General features: G+C 39.4%; 1 protein-coding gene across 2 annotated transcripts in view; it reads left to right on the top strand.

Moving 5' to 3' along the window:
* The window catches only part of ppp1r16b (protein phosphatase 1, regulatory subunit 16B), a 93,611-nt gene that overhangs the window by 57,748 nt on the left and 16,559 nt on the right, over positions 1-19,304 (top strand). For both annotated transcript variants that reach the window (XM_061043259.1, XM_061043260.1), the window contains exons 3-5: positions 3,458-3,528; positions 15,183-15,328; positions 17,650-17,753. In XM_061043259.1, the coding sequence (XP_060899242.1) occupies positions 3,458-3,528; positions 15,183-15,328; positions 17,650-17,753 (321 nt within the window). The remainder of the gene's footprint in view (positions 1-3,457; positions 3,529-15,182; positions 15,329-17,649; positions 17,754-19,304) is intronic.

Below are 19,304 nucleotides of genomic sequence, written 5' to 3'. Positions count from 1 at the left end.
AAGCTAAGGTTGTTCAAATAAGAACAGCCATGAAAGACTATGCAAAAAATACTGAGAACAAGAGGGAACAAAGGTGTTACATTTATTAACAGGCATTTCAATCCTCTCTCTTTTAAAGCCTTTGTGTATTCTCTGTGTTCTCTCGTGCTTTTTTTATTTGTTTGTGTGGTTGCTTTCTTTTTCCTGTCAGGCACAGATGTAGTTACCTAGACATGCTTATTTCTTACAATTGTATTTGACATCAGAGCAGATAAAAACACTTTTGTTCTTGTGTTTCTAAACCCCCCTCTGGGCTCTTAAATGGCCTGGTATCTCTCTTGCTGTGGCTCCATTGAAACAATTACTTCATGTATAAGGCTACAACGGTTTAAAGACCTGACAAGCCTCGAAACTAAATCCATACAGATTTAACATTCTAATGGTTTTGGATGGATAATCAATGTGAGGTACAACTTTGTTGTTGTTGAAATAAATATTTTTAACAAGGGGAGCAACAGAGATGTTTAGAGCATCATGCAGTTTGGTCAGTTTAGATATTACAGATTACAGATTCAGATAATACAGTGAGCATGTTGCATTTCTATTACACACTATACAATATCGAAATTCTAAACATGTTTGATTCCCATACTCCTGTCCTAGCAGATTTCTGTATTATTTAAGTATCCTTTAGTTTAGCTGTAGCTTCACTCTGATAACTATCCATATGACAGAAAGAAAAAAAAAAAGATGAAAAATACACAAAGAAGACTGTCATGATCCTTTGGTGTCCTCTCATTTTAAATATAAAGTCACACCAAGCCTGTAACCTCTGGGTGTAGTTATTAAAATGCTACAGGAAATGAAGAAGCAGGAAAAACAAAGAAATAGCTTTTAATTCCTTGTTTTATCAGTTTCCATTGGAACAGCAGAGTTCTGTATAAATTATCTTTCAATTAGAGGCCTGTAATGTGTGCTAAGCAGCGGTGTCAGGAAATGAGGAGTTCCTATTACATCCTGAATACATTTATGTCTTGATTATCTGAGGCATTTTTCTTGACTCTCAAATGTAAAAGAGAAGTTGATTCCCAAACAAGCGGCCTGGCTGCATCATTAGGAGAATTATGAAAACTAAAAACTAACTTTAATGCACATTTATTTATTTTCATCTTCAGCATTCCTTCCTGACTAACACTGTTTCTGAGCAGATGAATATTAGATAAAGTCATTCTCTTCTGTCTCAACTTTTCATGTGTTACTTTGTTGAGTAGTCATTTTGACATATCAGACATGTTTTAAAAAGCTGCCAATATTATCCAGTGCATCTTTGAGAACCTCATAGTGCATGTAATAAAGTTAAAAGAAATCTAAAATATTCAGTTACTATCTTAGAGTCTTAAATGTCCAGAGCATTTATTTGTCTCCTCTGGAAATGGATTTTAAAAAAATGCCATCAGTTTCTGGAAACCTTGAACTTGATGCCTCCTTGAGTAAGAGTTTTATTTAAATGGAGTTCTCAAGCCAATTTAAATGAAATGATAATCTCCTTAGGAAGTGTGATGTGACATTTAAAGATCCCCCGAGAATTGTTAAGTAGGGAAAAACACCTCTGTGTCTAATTACAAGAAAATCACAGATGATTCAGCTTATGTCAGCTTAGTGCTGCAGCTCCTCAGAGATGTGTTGTTTACAATCATCCAGGTGCACCATTTATTTACAACATAACTGAAAGGAATACACAGAGGAGAGCGGAGATGGTGTGTGACTTTTATTAGATGCAGCCGGGCGGATGTTGTACTGTATAACCTTGGGTCCAATTCTCTCAGCACTCACGGTCATATTTCACCTTTTCTCTCCATCCCCTCTCACAGGAGGGCACGAGTCCAGCCTCATGCAGCTGTTTGCTTTTGCTTTGGTGGCCTTGGATTTTGATGAAGCTGATGATGGACATGTGACTTGAAAAATGTTTTGGAAAAGATAAAGACAGTGATGTTCTCCTGAAGTCGAATAAAGTTCTAATAAAAGCCATCAGTGACTCTTAATAAAGGAAGGAGGTGCATTAAACTAATGATTATTATCCGTTTTGGTTCATCTGCATGCTCTTGGTTAATCATTTGATCTATATAATGTTCAGAAATAATGAGAGAGGTCTTAATCCTACAGAAGCCCCAGGTGAGGTCTGAAAATGTTGTTCCAAATCCAGAGATATGAAATGTACCAGGGCATAAAACAGGTGAAAGCAAAAGATCTTCTCAAATATGAAGAGGAGTCGTGTTGACTTAACTTTCAGAACTCTTATCTTTCTATCAGTCTATGAGTGATTATGTTGTGTAACATCACCTTTAAAGCACCTCCTGGTTTGAACGGTAGAAACCAAACCTGCACCAGGGATGTTGTAAATCCATCCACACTCTACTCAGATTTATTGCTGGTTTCTCCAGCAGTGTGAGTGTGTGTATGTTTATTTGTCACAGTGTGTGTGGTTTTGTGTTTGTAGTTCACGTGTATTGGGCCATTTCTGAGAGAGTCTGAGAGACGGATGTGATAGTCATCTTCCCAAATCTCTCTCATCTCCCTGTGAGCACTCGTCTCTGTAACCTGATTTATCCTCTTGCACTGTTCTGTTTTTATTTTTTTTTGTTGTCTCTGTGAAATAAGGACATCTGGCTGCTCTGCCAAAAACAAGGGATTAAAATAACGTGGACAGCAGCCATACATGTCACTGCCACTTCCTGCTCAGGCCGGCAGGTTTAGCGGTGTTAGCGGTGTTAGCATTCCGGCAGTTGTCCAGTGTGCAGACTGTGGTAGCTGATATTTAGTGAAATGGGGTCCTGGGGCAGAGCGATTATCTGTTTGGACAATGTGGCAGACAAACAGTGTAATCCTGAACATTATTACATCATCCTGTGACATCAAAACCCCCCCATCCTCCTCTTCCTCACTCATCAATCATCCATAGTTCCAAGGTCAGTTAGGTAACATCCTGGCTGTGTTGATAATTTGAGAGAGTGAAGCTTCGGCAGGGATGATGCAGGAAGATTAATGGATTGCAGATTGATTGGTTGCTGATGTCACCGGGTAACAAAAGGTTAGGCTGATGTGCACCTGCAGGCTGTGAGAGCATTTAGGCTGGATTGGGTTGTTCTGAATCTCATCATGCTTCATTTATCCTGCATCTATTGTTTGTTTGCAGCATCCAGAACATCCTATTCTCTCTGAAATATTGATTATAACCAAACAGACGTATCATGTGTGTCTCTGAACTCGCAGCCTGAGACAGAAAAATTGATGTTTTTGTATTCTCAGCCACAAAGTGATTCATGCAGCAAAGCAAGGCCTCTAAATCTGCTATAATTTTATATTAGGATATGCAGTCACTCAAGCCAGCTGAACAAAATCCTGAATTAATTTTTGTACTTCCCAGTTTTTTTAGACCTTCCTCTTTGCTAATGTATTTCTCCATCTCTCTTTCCACCAGTACGTTACCTGCTCAAGAACAATGTGAGTCCAGATCTTTGCAATGAAGATGGTCTCACCGCCCTCCATCAGGTAAGACTTTTTTTTAGTTTTGACTCTCTCAGATGGCACTTTCCACTGAATCTAGAGCTCCAGTAGCTTATCAGTATCCCCCTTGGCACATCGGCTTCACTTCTGAAAATCCCCCCGAAATTCTCCGGATGAGCTGCATGTTGAACAAAGAGGGCCACATTTTTTCAGCCAGTCTTTTTCTAACATTTCCTGCCAGCCCCCTATTAAAATGTTGGAAAGAAGAATGAGCCGATGTGTGAATGCAGAAAGTAGTATACAGGGAAAAATCTCCAGCTGTGAGGGGAGGGGTGAGGGATACATGTAGGACTGTGAAAGGGTCTAGAGTTTTATCTCAAGGTGAAATTGAGGATAAGTGTTTTTTAGTGGTGATTACATAGTTCGGGTAACATGCAGTGCCAAAAATATGGAACAACAACATTCATTTGTTTAAGGAAGAATGATGGGCCTATTTGATCCAGTAGATATAGTCCCAGCATGAAACCAAAACAAACTGTTTGCCGACCCCTCCGCTACTCTGAAGCCTCCTCTCTCCTCCAGCAGCACACCTCCAACTCCCCTCCACTCTTTCTCGTACAAAGAAGTAATCAATTAGAACGCACCATGATTAGGCACCATTAAGTGTGACGGACAAAATTATCCCTTGCTCGAGCTGCATTGTTGTGTTAGCAGGCTAATGTTAGCACACTTTGGTTAACTCGTAGATTCATATTGCACATCAGTGTTTCCACTACCATTATATTAGGGGGGCGGCCCGCCCCCCTCAACGCCCCACCTTTATTGTAGAGATAGGATAGTGGATAGAGTCGGAAATCAGGGAAAGAAGTCATTTAAGGATACCTTTCCAAATGACAGCTGTCATTAAAAGTAACGCATGAACACCAAGATTCCTTCAAGTTTCTCGTGTCGGCGTGTCCCCCCACCCCCCCAACGCTGTAAACCGAGGGGAAACACTGCACATAAATTGACAATGAATGCCCGTGATCTAAAAACACTTAGGTGGCATCCAAATAAGCAGTGAGTATGCCATTCTTATTTTCTCTAGTCCTTGACTAAAACAGCTTTAAACACAAGGCCTTCCCGTCCATGTAAACATGATTTTAACGTAATGTTAAGTTCGATGAGTCCATGTGAAGGGTTAAAATGTGTTTGTTTTTTTGTTCTCCAATTCCAAATTTGATCTGTATGTCATAATAACCAAAGAAGTAGCAAAGCCGTCATGATGTCATCCAATCCATGCCCTGCTCTGGTTGAAATAAAAATGGACTGAAACGTGTTTAAATACTTTGTTGTTCATTAACCTAAACATCTAATAAAGACTCTTCACACTGATAATCCAGCCCCGTGTCTCTGCACCACAGTGACTCACTGAAAGTCACAAAGCATGCTGGAGCTGAAACTGCCTCCTGTGGGCAAAAGGAAATAAAAGTAATGCAGTCATTTATTCTCTTAAAACCTTCTGCATAACACATCCTGGTGAATGAACTCTCATTTATATGCAGTTTTGAAGCCAATTTGAATCCCATTACATTCTCCTTAGGCAGCTAAACATACCATTCAGATGTTTATGCACAAAATATCTGACAAATTGTGCACAAAGTAGCGTGATAGCAATGAGGAAACTGCTCTTTAAAAGGATTTATTTGTCTTTTCTGATGGTTTCTTTCCCCTCATTTCACTGGCTTTTTTCAAAGTAGCTCAAAGCTTAAATGTTTGGTACAGCGGATGACATCAGTGCATTATTTTATTCAGATAACGGTGTGCTGGATAAGAGGACAATAGGATAGAAAACAAAACTTATTTTCTCCGTTATTTTGCTGCAAATTGGACAAAAGCACCTTTCTTCTCCCACAATGACAGCCTTCTACTCTTCTGCATCACAGTTAATATAAAATACTGAAAACATAATGTCTTTTTCAAAGGTTGCAAAGCCTGCCTTTAACTTGTTTCATTTTTGTTGAACACATCTCATTATTTTTGCCTCTGCTGAGCACTATGACATGACAACTCTCTCTTTCTTTTTTTTTACTTTGCTAATAAAGTCCAACTTTACCATTTGCATCTCTTCCTTAATAGAAATAGAATTAAATCATTTCCTGTGTGATTAGTCTGCAGCGCTGAAATTAAAAGCCTGTGTGTTGAGTCATTCGCACATTAAAAAAAAAAAAGAGGAAAATGAGGAGGAAATGAGTTCTGTATTGGGGGGAAATTAGTCCATTTCGATGTTGGGAACATATATGGAGGAAATCAGACCTATTATCACTTGTTAATTAGAGCCATTACTGGAATGATAAGCTTCCACCTCACTGCAATCAATGCTACACATCACTCTTCATCCAATACTGCTCTGCTGTCTGTGTAAATAATTGATCATTGCGTGTCTCATTTAATCACCAATCACTCAGCCTTTGATTTAAAATGTCTATTCTGCCTTTTATTACGTCTCCATGTACCCAATTTCGACTCTAACTAGTTGTGAGACATTATAACTCCAGTTGTTGGCTACTCTGTTGAACTAATTTGCAATGTTTTCTGGGTAGCAAGAACAATTTTCAAACCCCCAAAAAGCACGTCTGACTGAGCAGCAGCTTCACACTGCTCCGCTCGGCTCCAGCAGAAAATGTTTGCCTTCGGGAAGAGTTCAACAGTTACAAGAACATTTTACAGGGAATATACAGCAGAGAGTGCAACGCTACAAAAAAAAGAAAAAGAAAAAAAAAGAAGAAGCTTCCAGGAGTGTAAAATCGTAGTAAGTTTCAGACCCGTGACAGAGCTGAGAAGCTGTGAATTTTAAATGTGGAGGTTCTGGCTGCTGCTAACTCATCAGTGTGACTCTGGATTGTTTCTTTTGACAATTAAAAAAGATGAATGGTGTCTATACACCAAAGATTCTGAACAAACAATCTCGTAACCCATCTGTTATTGTCGGACAAAAATATATATAGTGAATAATATAACCTTGGGAGGGACAGCCTACTTTATGGGGCTTCTAGATATAGCAAGCGCTTTACAATAATCTTTTCAGTGTTGGGTTCCAGGTTTACAGCAGATTGTGTTCCATCCCTTTTCTCTCAACACTGACTGTTTTTCTTCATACAGCCAACGCTGGGTGAAACACTAGTGATTCATTCTACTCAGACTGTAAACAAAAACCAGTACACTTCCAGCATGCAAATCCAGGCCTTGAGCAAATCTGTAAATAGAGATAGTGACTTCACACTGTTAACCAAAATAAAAACAAATCCGACTCTCTGAGGTTCTTCTCACATTAAAGCTTAAAAAGGACGTAATGCTCATATAATACATCAGTTTCTTCTCTGCTGATCATCCTTTGTGGCCTCTTTTTTTTTTTTCTCTTCTTATTTCTCTCTCCATAGACCTCTCACGTCCTCACTCCTTCTCGCGTCTCCTCGCTTTGCCTCAACAAACACCCGCTGTCCCTCTTCCCCTCTCGATTGCTCAGAGCCTAATATTCAGGCTCCTGCTGGGAGGCAGAGAAATGAACACGAGGTGGAGAAAATTGAAGCCTATCAGTCACCTCCGGCGTGGCTCGTGTTCTAAAAGCTGTCGGCCGTTTGCTGCCAAGGGATCAGATTGACCTTTGGGCTTTGAATGTGTGTGTACCAGATAATCTGCTATTTGGATGGGTCAGCCTGCACACTGTCCTCGAGATGAGACCTTTACACTTCTGCTACCATTTCAAATATAGCACCACGTACACAATACAGACAGAAACACACATGTGGAACTCATACATGTGCACACAGACAGACACATAATGACATAGAGGCAGAGGGTGAGAAAGATATAGAAAAGTGGGGCCCATGTTTCTCTAAATGAGATGTCTTACCTTTTCAGACTTGGTCTCACCTCACTGATATGAGACATTAATCAATGGATGGCCTGCTGTGGGTGAAAAAATACACACACACACAAACACACCTATACACCTTTAATATTTATGGTAAGCCCTTGAGAAGAAGTTAAAGCTTTTTGAAAGCACCTTAGCAGCTTTATTTCACTGTTGTTGTCTGAATTACTTTGGAGATGAAGAGAGTGATGAATGGAGACCTTGTGTTCAGTGACAAGGTTATGCACGCACGTGTATGTTTGGATGAATGTGTGTAAGGCCAAAAAGTACGACCTCCTCCGTCATTCATTTCAGCGACACTGCTGAGTTCTTTTAGGGGGATCCAAACATGACAGAATAAAGTCATTGGTTCAAATCTTGCAGCAGGACAACGTGTGCGTCATGCAGTTTAATGGGTCGCTCACAAAGTCCTTACGGTAAGGTCATGAGTCGATTTGTGCTGCAGGGGCAGCTTCAGTGCAAGTTGTCAAGAGTCAACAGTGTCTGAACTCTACTGAAAGGATAACACGCTGTGATGATGGTGTAAAGCTCCAAAATCAAACTCAGGGTTTCAGGTAAATTGAGATCTTTTGCAGGATTACCTCTTATTTCCTGTGCATCAATATCTTTGCTGACACCTCGTGTCCTTCAGACGGGGGCATTGTCTTCCTGAGAGACCACTGCTAACTGAAGAGAAACATTGCATCATATGTTGGTCACAGCAGAGCAGAGTCACTAGATCCCCTCACTATAGGGATCGAGCATTCAAGTTATTTCTTTTCATTATCATTCATTGGTGCATTGTATTCTCTATGGCTGCTCTACAATAAAAGCCCCCAATAAAGGGTACAGTGTTCATCAAAAGGAGCCAGGAATGTTAGGTTTGTATTCATGTTTGGCTTGAGCTTGATTAGCAAATCTGAAATGAAGCACAGATATGTCTTAAGATTGAGATATGTCTTATATCCAGGACCTTGATGTCTAGATTTGGGTGATGATAATCGACAAGTGAAGGTGCTTTAAAGTCAGGACTTTCTCTATAGCTGCCTGGTGAGCTGATCGGTTAGTTACATGTTGTTCCCTGGCGCGGCCACAGCAGCGTGGACTTGAGTGTCTGTCCCCTGCTGTGAGGCCAAAGGTTTAGGAGTTGTGGTGAACTTGGCTAAATATAATAAAAGAATACAGCCTCCATGACTATTTCTTTTCTCACCTGTTTGGGTTGTGACACCACAAGGACAAGGGTGACCTTAAAGGTTGACAGAGACGGCAACCCTGCCTGTGGGTTTTTTTCAAACACACCTGCCTCCTGTTGTCTCAGGGTTGTGTCGAGTCACAGTTGCTATTTTTACTCCAAGCTCTTGTGTTTTCCTTGCAGATTGTGTGAGATTTTGCGGTTGGTTGAGTTGGCACAAAGACCCAGAACATCAACTTCGTCTCGACACGTTTAAAAAACATCAACCTCAGTGATTCAACAACTCAAATATTTATGCAGAGATGACAGAGAAGCATACAGAGACTACTGAGGCGGGCTTTTAACTCGAGCTTTAATGATCATCTGCAGGATTTCAGCTGTGATGTTTTGAGACCGCATTCATGTGTGGGCCCAGACTTTACATTCAGTTCTTCAGTTTTTTTAGCCTTTGAGGTTCTTAAAGTCAGACCAGCACGCCTTTCAGTTCCATTTTCGTACACCCTTCACCTTTAAATGTAGTATTATTAACCCAGGAGCTGTTGCATTGACCCGTATCTCGTTTTAGTAGTGTGCTTTGATTCATTTTTTTCAGTGTGATTAAATGTTGATGCATTTTAATCGTTTCTCAAAAGTATTGTTCATCAACTCTTTTTCTTTCTCACAATTTATATAATAGGATACTTTTTAATTTTACATTCAACCGTATCACCTAATTTTCTGATTGTTTCTCAGAGGTTTTGCTACTATGTCAATGAGTTGAACATTTAGGTGTCCTAATCGAGGTTCCTGTTAGCCAGAATGTCAAGGAGAGTGACAAGTGAGGTAGAGAAATGTCATGCAACAGCGGCTCAGGCTGTGTGTGTCTGAGCCAGGAAATCAGCCACAGTCCTCCTGGTTTCCCTGCTGCCTCGATTCAATCTATGAAACCTTTAAGGTCTAGTTCCTAACGGCTGAACCCGTCATTGTGCGTCTTTACACACTTTCCTTCTTCATGATTTGCATCAATCCCATCAGCTCTGGCTGAAATGTCAAGCCTTTTTATCCGTTAACCTCCTGCAGTCTCAGCCGTGCTCTCAGCCACCTGGTCCTGGTCTGGACTCAGTTAACCCCTTCAGTAATTTAGTCTCACATAGTAGCAACTTGAGGTGTTATGATTGGGTAATCTACTTGTTGGGCTGGATTTTATTTTTTATTTTTTAAGCAGGGGTTAAAGATATTTGACCAAACAAACTATATGAAATAATATCACTACATAAAAATGACAGTAGCACCAACCAAATTTCAGCCCAACAGTCTTACAGCCTTAGTTCCGTGTAGTTTTGCTCTTCAACCTGGACCACGGTCCTCTCAGCCCACTGCTGGATCCCTGAAAGACTGTTGCTGTTGTTTTCCTGTCACATTAGAAACAATCTGAGCCTTTGTTACAGCCTCGCTCCAGTCTTTGTGTGAATAGTTGTCATGAAAGGCACATTATTCCCATGTTTGCCTCATTGTCCTGTTGCCAAGATAAGACTGGTGGAGGCTGGTAAACAACAGATCTATAGGGGAAGGCTGGGAGTCTAGCTCAGTGGGTTAGTTAGCGTGCAGGTGGGCCGAGGTATGTGGGTTTATTCAGAAGGAAATTGGAAGAGATAAGCCTTGTTGTTAGCTAGCGTGTAGGTTGCAGCCTCTGGGGGTTTTCTGACGACATCTGTCATGCCACTGCTGCAGGCGTTAGCGTCAGATGTGAACTAATCCATCTCTGACAGGCTTGTGTCTCTTAAGGGTCTTGTTCTTGTCACTTTTATGAGGCGGTTCATGTCTGGTGAATACTTTCATCAAGCTTGCCAATTACCAAACACTGACACAAATTGAAATCTATAACTCACCCTCTGCATTACCATCTCTGTGTAATAAGATGTGCAATTTTCAAATGTATTACAGTCATACATACCAGCTCACAAACATCAAACTAAAGGGAATGTGTGACTCACTGAAGCAGGAAGTAGTTGACACAAATAAATCAGCCTTGACAGTGTTACACTTCTGCTTTTTGCAGCTTAAGCAGACGGTTATAAAGACACGCTTATTCTCTCTCTCACCGTCCTTATCTAATCATCACAGACAGTACAGGCCTCTCACACCAAGCCCAACTGTATTACTTTTCTGTTTACAAAAAGGGAAGTGTGCTTTTTTTTTAATCAATCAAATCAATCAAACTTTATCTGTATAGCACCTTTCAGACAAACTAAATTGCAGTTCAAAGTGCTTTACAAGAGTGCAGAAAAGTTATTGACGAAAAAGTAGTTTATAAAATCATTGAGAGACTAATGTGCAAGGTCATTTCATTTCATGTTAAGCACAGATAGAAAGTAAGAGACACCTGAACCTCCTCCTCTGCTCTGTGGAGACATTTATCTAAATATTTATTTAAAAAGCACAGAATAGCAGAGTCTCATCAGTGTAACAGCGCACACTTTTTCTTGTTAGTTGTTTGGAATTTATTGTCCACCGTTGCTGTAGTTGTCGTACACAAGTTGTCAAAGTGAGACTACATAACTCTCATTATGAAGGAGCAATTGCATGCACAAAAAGTAAGCTCAATAGAAAATGCAAACTGCAAAATGTCCTTCAATAGTAAAAATCAGCCTGCAGATTGTGACCAACTCATGTCTTCATCAGGACCATTGTCAGCTCTGGCATTCAGCCCTATGCTGAGTTACATTAATTAATAAACAAGTAAGTGATACTACATCAATAGAAAAGTGGTTGGAAATAAGCACAAGCTATAAGGTCAGTACAACCAATCAGAAGAGGAGAATAAAGGGGGGGGGGGGGGGGGGGGGTAGGAAAAAGTAGTAATAGGATCAGAATAAGCTAAATGGGACATATATGCTTACCAATACAAGGAAATTGACTTTGATAAACTGTACTCTGCATGTACAAAAATATTACATTAAATATTAACAATAAACAAATAAACAAAGACTAATATGTACAAGACAAAAAGAGAAGGAACTAACCTAAAACAAATATATATAAGAAAAGAAAAGTATAGAGATCAAATCTATGTATATAATAGATAAATTAGCAAGAACACTCAAAAGGTTATCTGGGTGGTCAGAAAATTGCCTTAAAGGTTTTTCCAGTCAGTCATTGGGTGTGTGTTTTTATTTTTTTTGTGTGTGCATCCATTTCACCTCATATCTTCTCCTCCTGCTATCTTTCCTCTGCGTCTGTGAAGTAATTTAATTTCCTCTCTTGTGTTGTGTATTAATTTATGTGCTCCCCCACACTCCTTATCAGCCTCGGTCGTCAGAGCTACAAAACTCCAGAGAATTCACACAAGTCATTTCTCCTTTTGTCAGCGTGGTCCAATGGTCTCTTGTTTTAAATCTTTGAGCATTCACTTGTTGTTTTTTTCAAGATGGAGTTGGAGAGGAGGTGACTGAGAGGAGATCTGTGATTAACACTTAATACTCATTACCACAAGAAAAATGTATGGTCAGAAATGAGTCAGAGCGCCGGTAGAGTAGTGGTTAGTGCGCACGGCCCATGTACGGAGGATATAGTCCTCAAACTGGAGGCCCAGGTTTGAATCCCACCTGTTGCTCCTGTAATTTCTCTCTTTCGCTCTCTCTCTCGCTCTCTTTCTCTCTCTCGCCTTCTCTTTCTCTCTCTCTCAGATTTCTGACTCTTTTCACTGTCCTATCTCTCCAATTAAAGGCACAAAAGCCCAAAAATAAATCTTAAAAGGAAACAAATATATCACAGGAGTCATTTTCTACTCATTCATTTTTGATAAACCGGTCTGAAACAGGACCATGAATTTTGCTTAAATCACTTAAAAGGAAGGGTATAAATCTAACTGACATAAAGGATGAGAAAGGCAGGCTGCTGATGTTGTTTGCATTTTCCAAAGTGACTTTAATCTGCCTTTCAATCTGCCCTCCACTTCTCCTTCTTCACATTTCCATCCTGTTGGTTTATATTTGTGTTTGTGCTCCTCTCTGTATTACCGTCTGACTCACTCTCACTCCGGCTCTCAGATACTTGAAACCTCTAGAGATTGCTCTTGAGCTCATCCGCTATGCAAATCCTCAAACAGAAGGATTCTACTGAAGGTGTATATGGTGAGCATTCACAGATGGAATATTTGAAGAAAGGTGCAAGAGGCAGACGTTGTTATGAAAAGGAAGTGTAACCGCAGGTTTCCACCATCTACAGGCAGTCGGGGCACATGGTGACGAAATAGCAAAAAAAGCCAGTCATCATTAGAGCTGACAGGAAGAACTACACAAGGTTTACATTTTGCAATCCTTCTCTTTAAGTAACAGTGGATCTCTTCATTCACCTGTGCATGTCATTTATTATTAATGACAGTTTTATGTATCATTGACAGTCCCTTATGTGTCACTTTAATATTATAGTGTTACAGTAATGGATGCTGTTGTTGGTTGTAATTTTCCAGAAGGGTTGGGACTGTGTAAAAAATCATTTAGCTAATTGATACTAAGTGAAACTCCAGACTAGTGTACTTCCTTATATTCAGAGCACCTTCATCACAACCATTATCAGAGCTCGCTGAGCCATAGGTTTAAGAAAAAGGTTGTGTTTTAGGGAGTCCCTGCTTTCATATTGCTCATTCAGTCAATAAATCAAACATTATTTGCATAGTCCCAATTCATAACAAATGTTATCTGGAGACGCTTTACAAAAGAGCACATGGGATAACATGCAGGAAGGATTTCTCCTTTGTATTCCTCGCGTTCCTGTTGTCCACACTTCCTTGCCGCTGAGGTGGTGTTGACGTGGTGCATCATTGTGTTGCACTCGGGCCATGGTGCAGTTAACACAGGTTGTTCATGTAAGCTACTTCTTAAGTGTCCTCCAACTGTGAAACGGCATATTCATAGTGTGGTGCCTTTGTTTAGTTCAGGCACCATAAAAAGAGACTACAACCCTCATTGCACTTGTCACAGGTTTGATTCTTCATCCTGAGGCTATTTGCTGCATGTCATCCCTCATGCCCTCATTTCCTGTCTATCCTCAGTTGTCCTGGACGAATAAAGACAAAAGCCCCCCAAAATAACCTAAAAAAAAACATTTTCATCTGGTTTGAATGATTATTAACAAGTTTAAGCTTGTATGCTTCTCTAAACATGAGTGAACAATTGCTGCCAAATTACTGCTCCTCACATTGATGCTGTAACATTTACAATATAGGAATTGTTTTGAGTTGGCAATCAGTCATTTGAAAATGTGACCCTCTTGTGTGTAAGCCCTGTGTCAAGGTTATACCTGACCATTTAAAAATGAATGGACTGCATCTCCCTATAAGCCTCACAAGGAGAAATAGTAATCAAAACTTTAGAATGAATTTGTTCTTTTCTTTACCTATTTCACTTCTTTTTGTCATCAACATCGTGTCGAATCCTTCTCGGCATCTTTTAAAACCTCATAAAATGACTTTTCTGGGGGCGGAATATTAATGTGATAAACAGCAGTTAAATTGTCAGAGCATTTTAACGTGACAGATGTCTAATTTTCATTTCAAAACACTCCAGTGTAGCCTCACATCGTGCCCATGCTCTTTGGTACAAACATGCATCTGTCTCCTGGAACAAAGGAGGGATTTGATGACTTTAATGTCCCTCACATCGGAGTTATGGGATGTTAGAACAAAACATGTGATGGATCAGATTTAAACTCACATTTAATAACAAACACCAGCTGAAATGCCCGTGACAGACTTTCAAAACAAGACTTTTGCTCTAAGACCTCCAGTTTTCTGATTCTATCTGACCTCCTACTGTGACAACTTCATCCTATTTTTGTACTTTCTACTTCTCTCGATGTTTATCTCAGTTTCTCTCTCTGTGTCTTTACTCGCACAGTGCTGCCACATTCACACCAATTAGCTCTGATGGAGAAAACTGCTGTTGCTGAAAGCAGCTAGATTGGAGGATGGTTCTCATGGAAACATTTCTCCTTCCTCCCCACCCTGTAATCACACCCAAGTTTAACGAGGAAAATACTCTCTGTCCCTCTCTGTCTTTGTTTGTCTGTCTCTGTGGATGGGCGTGAGATATGGCTGCATTTCTCATTTTGTCTATGATCCAGGGAACAACCCACACAGTGGGCGCGATGTCGGGAGGACGGTGTCCAAATTGGTTTCATGTGCTCTCAGTTCTGCACCCTGCAGTAAGATATAACACGTCTTTTGTAGAGGAACAGTTTGACTTCTCTTTTTGCTATTTTTAACAAATTAGTTTCTTGTCAGCCTCGTGATTAAAGAGCTGAAGCGTGCAGTATCATGGAAGCGAAGCTGAGTGCTCCCAGTGTATTTAAAATGCTACATCCGACTGAAAATGATCAGACTTACATTTCTTGTTCAGCCAACAAAAAAAAAAATTGTGCATCTCAACAGGTTGCCAAAACGTTTCTTGACAAAAACAATCATGTCCTGCAAGTTGGTAACAAAGTCATGCTATATTTATTTTCATATCAGCCTCATATTTATTACATCATATTTTCCTTTCTCCTTTTTGTCCAGGAATTTCTCACTCCCTTTAACCCTATGTACTTCTAGGAGTATACAAATCAAACTAGTTTCTTCTTCTCTCTTTGTCACAGTGTTGTATAGATAACTACGAGGAGATGGTGAAGATCCTGCTGGACCGAGGAGCCAGTGTCAACGCTCAGGACAACGAGCTGTGGACGCCGCTGCACGCCGCTGCTACCTGTGGCCACGCAGGACTCGTCAAGATCCTCATCACACAGTAAGACATGACGATTTATTTTATTGCATTTCACATGTTTATTTAACAGGGACACAGCTTTGCTTCATGCAGACACGGCATGGCACCTACAGTGTACAGTAGTACAGGTTTTTAGCCCGGGCTAATTTGCCACCACAAACAAAAGCATGAGACTACAGAAATACAGAAGCAGTGATACTATACTTTACAAATGCAGACGTTATAATGCAATACAAGAAAGACACTAACATTAGGACAAACAGTAGAATAAAGATTAAAGAGGAAGACCAGTCAATGCTCACAGACTTGTCTATGTTTCAGCCACTGTTTTAAATTTCCGATGGTAATGTGTTTCACAGGTCTGTTCCTCTTACTAGAATAATGACTGATTAAATTTAGTTCTGCGCGTTGGTGATCTACAGTTTTCACCCGGCGTAGCCCTCGTTCTGATTCCACTGTTTGGTTTATTAAGATTAAAGATGGATTTCTCTTTGACATGGACGTCACAAATACACTGGATGGACCAGATGGGTTGTTTGAGTGTTTTAGCTCACAGGTTCATTATCAACACTTGACCACTGGAGACTTTTGAGAGACACATAAAAGTAATAATAGTAATAGTAGTAAGCTGACAGATTGTTTCTGGAGAGAGGTTGTTTACACCCTTAAAACCAGTTTTATAAAAGAAATGTACGCAGTATATTTCTTTAGAATGAGGTAGAGGTAACATCTAACTGTTTTTTGATCATCTATTCTCTTCAGTACCTGCTCATATGATGACCTGATGGGTATAATAGTCGTTAAGATGCACTGGCCTCAAACACTTATCCACTATGATAAATGAGAAAATATCATGGCATGCATTATGCAACAGTTTATATATTGTCTGATTAAAAAAGTATTACAAAAGTATTTCAATATTTTATGACAGTTTTGCATAACTTCTTCACATGTTGGCTTAGTGCTAATTCACCTATCCATAGAAAAATGCAAAACTCACACTTATTGTATTAGAAAGAAAAAACACTACCATTGTATTAGAGAAAATAATTGAAGCTGTATTCAAATCATTTGAACATTACTCAGCCTTGTTGTGATACAGAAGAAAAACTACAGCTGTAATTCCAGAGTGTGCTTAGAGGCATACATTAAGAGAGCAGATTTAATAACGCTTGATAAGGTCACATAGAAGATATTACAGGATAATATTGAATCATCTTCTGCCTGTAGGACCTTTAATGATTGAGGTGTCATTAGCCATCGTTGTGAATTAAACTTTATTCAAACTTAATCAAACTCTCCCTGTTTTTCCAGAATTATAAAAGCCTTCACTTACACCTGAGCATATGGTGTAAGTACCATACAGAGTTACGTAGGCGTATACATTGTAGTCATGTTTAATTAAGACTGAATTATCTTCTGCTATTACAGCATGTTGATGGAGAAAGTGTTCATGCACATACTGATGTTGTTTCTGTCTGTGGGTATAAAGACATGACTTAATTACTATATTGCATATCAAATTAATTCAGAAAATATGCAGACTAACAGCTACCATCTGTTGACATGCAGGACCTGACAGCCCTACGTCATATCTCTCCGACTCATTCTCCAGAGTGAAATTACTGATCAAAAACTGTTAAATAATGCAGGACAACTTGTTCTGGACAGAAATCATTTAATTACCATCATCAGCGAGCGCTCTTACTCAGATTTATTTTGTCATTACTGCCCAAGACTTGACTAGAAGATCCTTTCTCAGCATTTTGTCGGCCTTTTTCTCATCAGAAATATAAAATGAAGGGTTTATTTGTTGGTTAGGCAAAAACATTGCTGATGTTAACAAAAAAGAAAATCAAAAAATATTGCAAACTCCATCAAACTGTTTTCCTGTCTTGTATTTTTGGATTAAGAGCTCATCAGTGCTCTTATTATTTTAGCTTTTGACCATCTTTTCTTATAAATCACAAATCAGAATCAGAATAAGAAATACTTTATTAATCCCGGAGGGAAATTCAGTCGTTGCAGTTGCACTAAAACACAAGCAGTAGAAATATAGTTATATACAAATCAAATATTAATAAAACAGTAATTACATTAAAATATCAAGCAATAAGAAATAAGTTGGGCTTTACAAAAACGCTGAGAGTGAGGACAATATGGACTATATACACGTTTTTAAGACTATTGCACAGTTTACATTTTGTATTAATGGACATGCCTTTAAATGTTACAAATGACTTCTCCTCACATATTCACCACATTAGCAAATGTTGTACATTTATAAGAGTAATTATCAGATGAAAATGAATATTAATAATTAATCTGCTCGTCTCCCACAGCGGTGCAGATTTGCTGGCGGTTAACTCTGATGGGAACATGCCCTACGACCTGTGTGAAGACGACCCAACACTGGACATTATTGAGACAGCCATGGCCAACAGAGGTAGGATATAAATGTTTAAAGATATAACATGACTGCACAAATCGAGCTCCGTGAACAGAATATTAAGTCTGTTGCCCTCAGCTGATAAGAGAAAAAAAGTTTCTGTGCTGCCTGGAACAAGTTTAGGAAGTCATCAGTCTCACAATGTCTGCAGACAGATGGAATGAAGTAGATAATGTACTGTAGCTGCTCCATGTACAGAAATCATGTTATTGTAGGGAATGTGCTGTATCTACCTTATTTCAGATTATGACAGTTTCTATTTGAATTATACAGCTATTCTTTTAACGCTAGTTTCACAGTTCTTGTACAAAATATTTCTGAGTCATATACTGGAATACGATGGGAGCAGGAGAACAACATGCACCTTTTAAAAGAAGCACCATTGTGCTGTTCTATGACAGCAGTGGCAGGTTCACCTCTCAAAACCCTCAGGAATATTTAAAATATAGTTTATGTCCTGTAATTCAGGCAAGTATTTTAAAAAAAAGCAGGCTTTGCATTTCCAGCATTAATTATTCTATATTTTAACATTTGTTACTGACAGGTTTTATGCCCAAGAGCCAGCTGGCTAAGTAAACTACCACCATGTCATTTCTAAAACAATGAGGCTAAAATAATACTTAACTGCTACGTACATGACTCTAAAAGTTAAAAATCCTTACAAGTTGATGTTCCTTGTAAAAGACATGTTGAAAAATAAAAGCATTCTTCCTTAAAATACTGTGTAGAGCTAAATAGTTATACTTGATTTATCCCTGTTATACAAGGGGAGGATCAGACTAATAATTAATTTTAATAAAGGTGATGAATGAGTGCTTAGCTTAAATAGTTAGCTGTTAGTAACATGTTTTTTATGACTTGAAAAAACCTTTTAGGATGAAGATAAAGTCATTCTTAAGCCAAACATGACGCTGACTTGTTCATCTGTATATAAACTTCCAGATATTCAATAAGGTCCAGAGCTAGCCGCCAACATTAGGTTAAACTCTTATAGCACCCAGGTCCTGCTTCTAAACAGAACACGAATATGACGCAGTGGATTTTACGGACGGGAACAGGTTGTTTCTGCTGTAACCCTGTTACCCAAATACCGTTCCTCAATCAAGTGCCTGCTTTGTCATGCCGGGTGGCTCCAGTAGATTGTAAGCTAATTAGCCGGACTTGCTACAAATGCAGCTTACATTAGACAGGATAAAAGACACAGTTTAATCCAGTCCGCACACTCTGGCTCGTCACTTGGCTCCTTCCCCACCTTGGCGTGCAGTTTTAAGGTTCTTTAACCTCTGCAGCAGCGTTAGAGAGTGATTGTAGCTTCCTGCAGAGTTAAAACTATGTGAACCACAAGAATAAATTGCTGAGGAAGATGGCAGCAGGGTTGTGACCTCAGGAAGCTCTCTGTGTCTCAGTTTTAGGATTGACACTTCAGGGAGCTCTGAGATATTCACAGTACTCTCAGTACCTATACAGATTGGAATATAGCATGTATTGCTGAATCATATCAGTTTGTCTGTGTGATGTGAACTATTAGAAAGAGTTCAAGAGATCAGC

This window comes from Labrus mixtus, chromosome 7 (genome assembly GCF_963584025.1).
Source record: "Labrus mixtus chromosome 7, fLabMix1.1, whole genome shotgun sequence".
NCBI classification, from domain to species: Eukaryota; Metazoa; Chordata; class Actinopteri; order Labriformes; family Labridae; genus Labrus; species Labrus mixtus.
The sequence above is the reverse complement of the archived record's forward strand: the minus strand, read 5'-3'. Positions and strand labels throughout refer to the sequence as shown.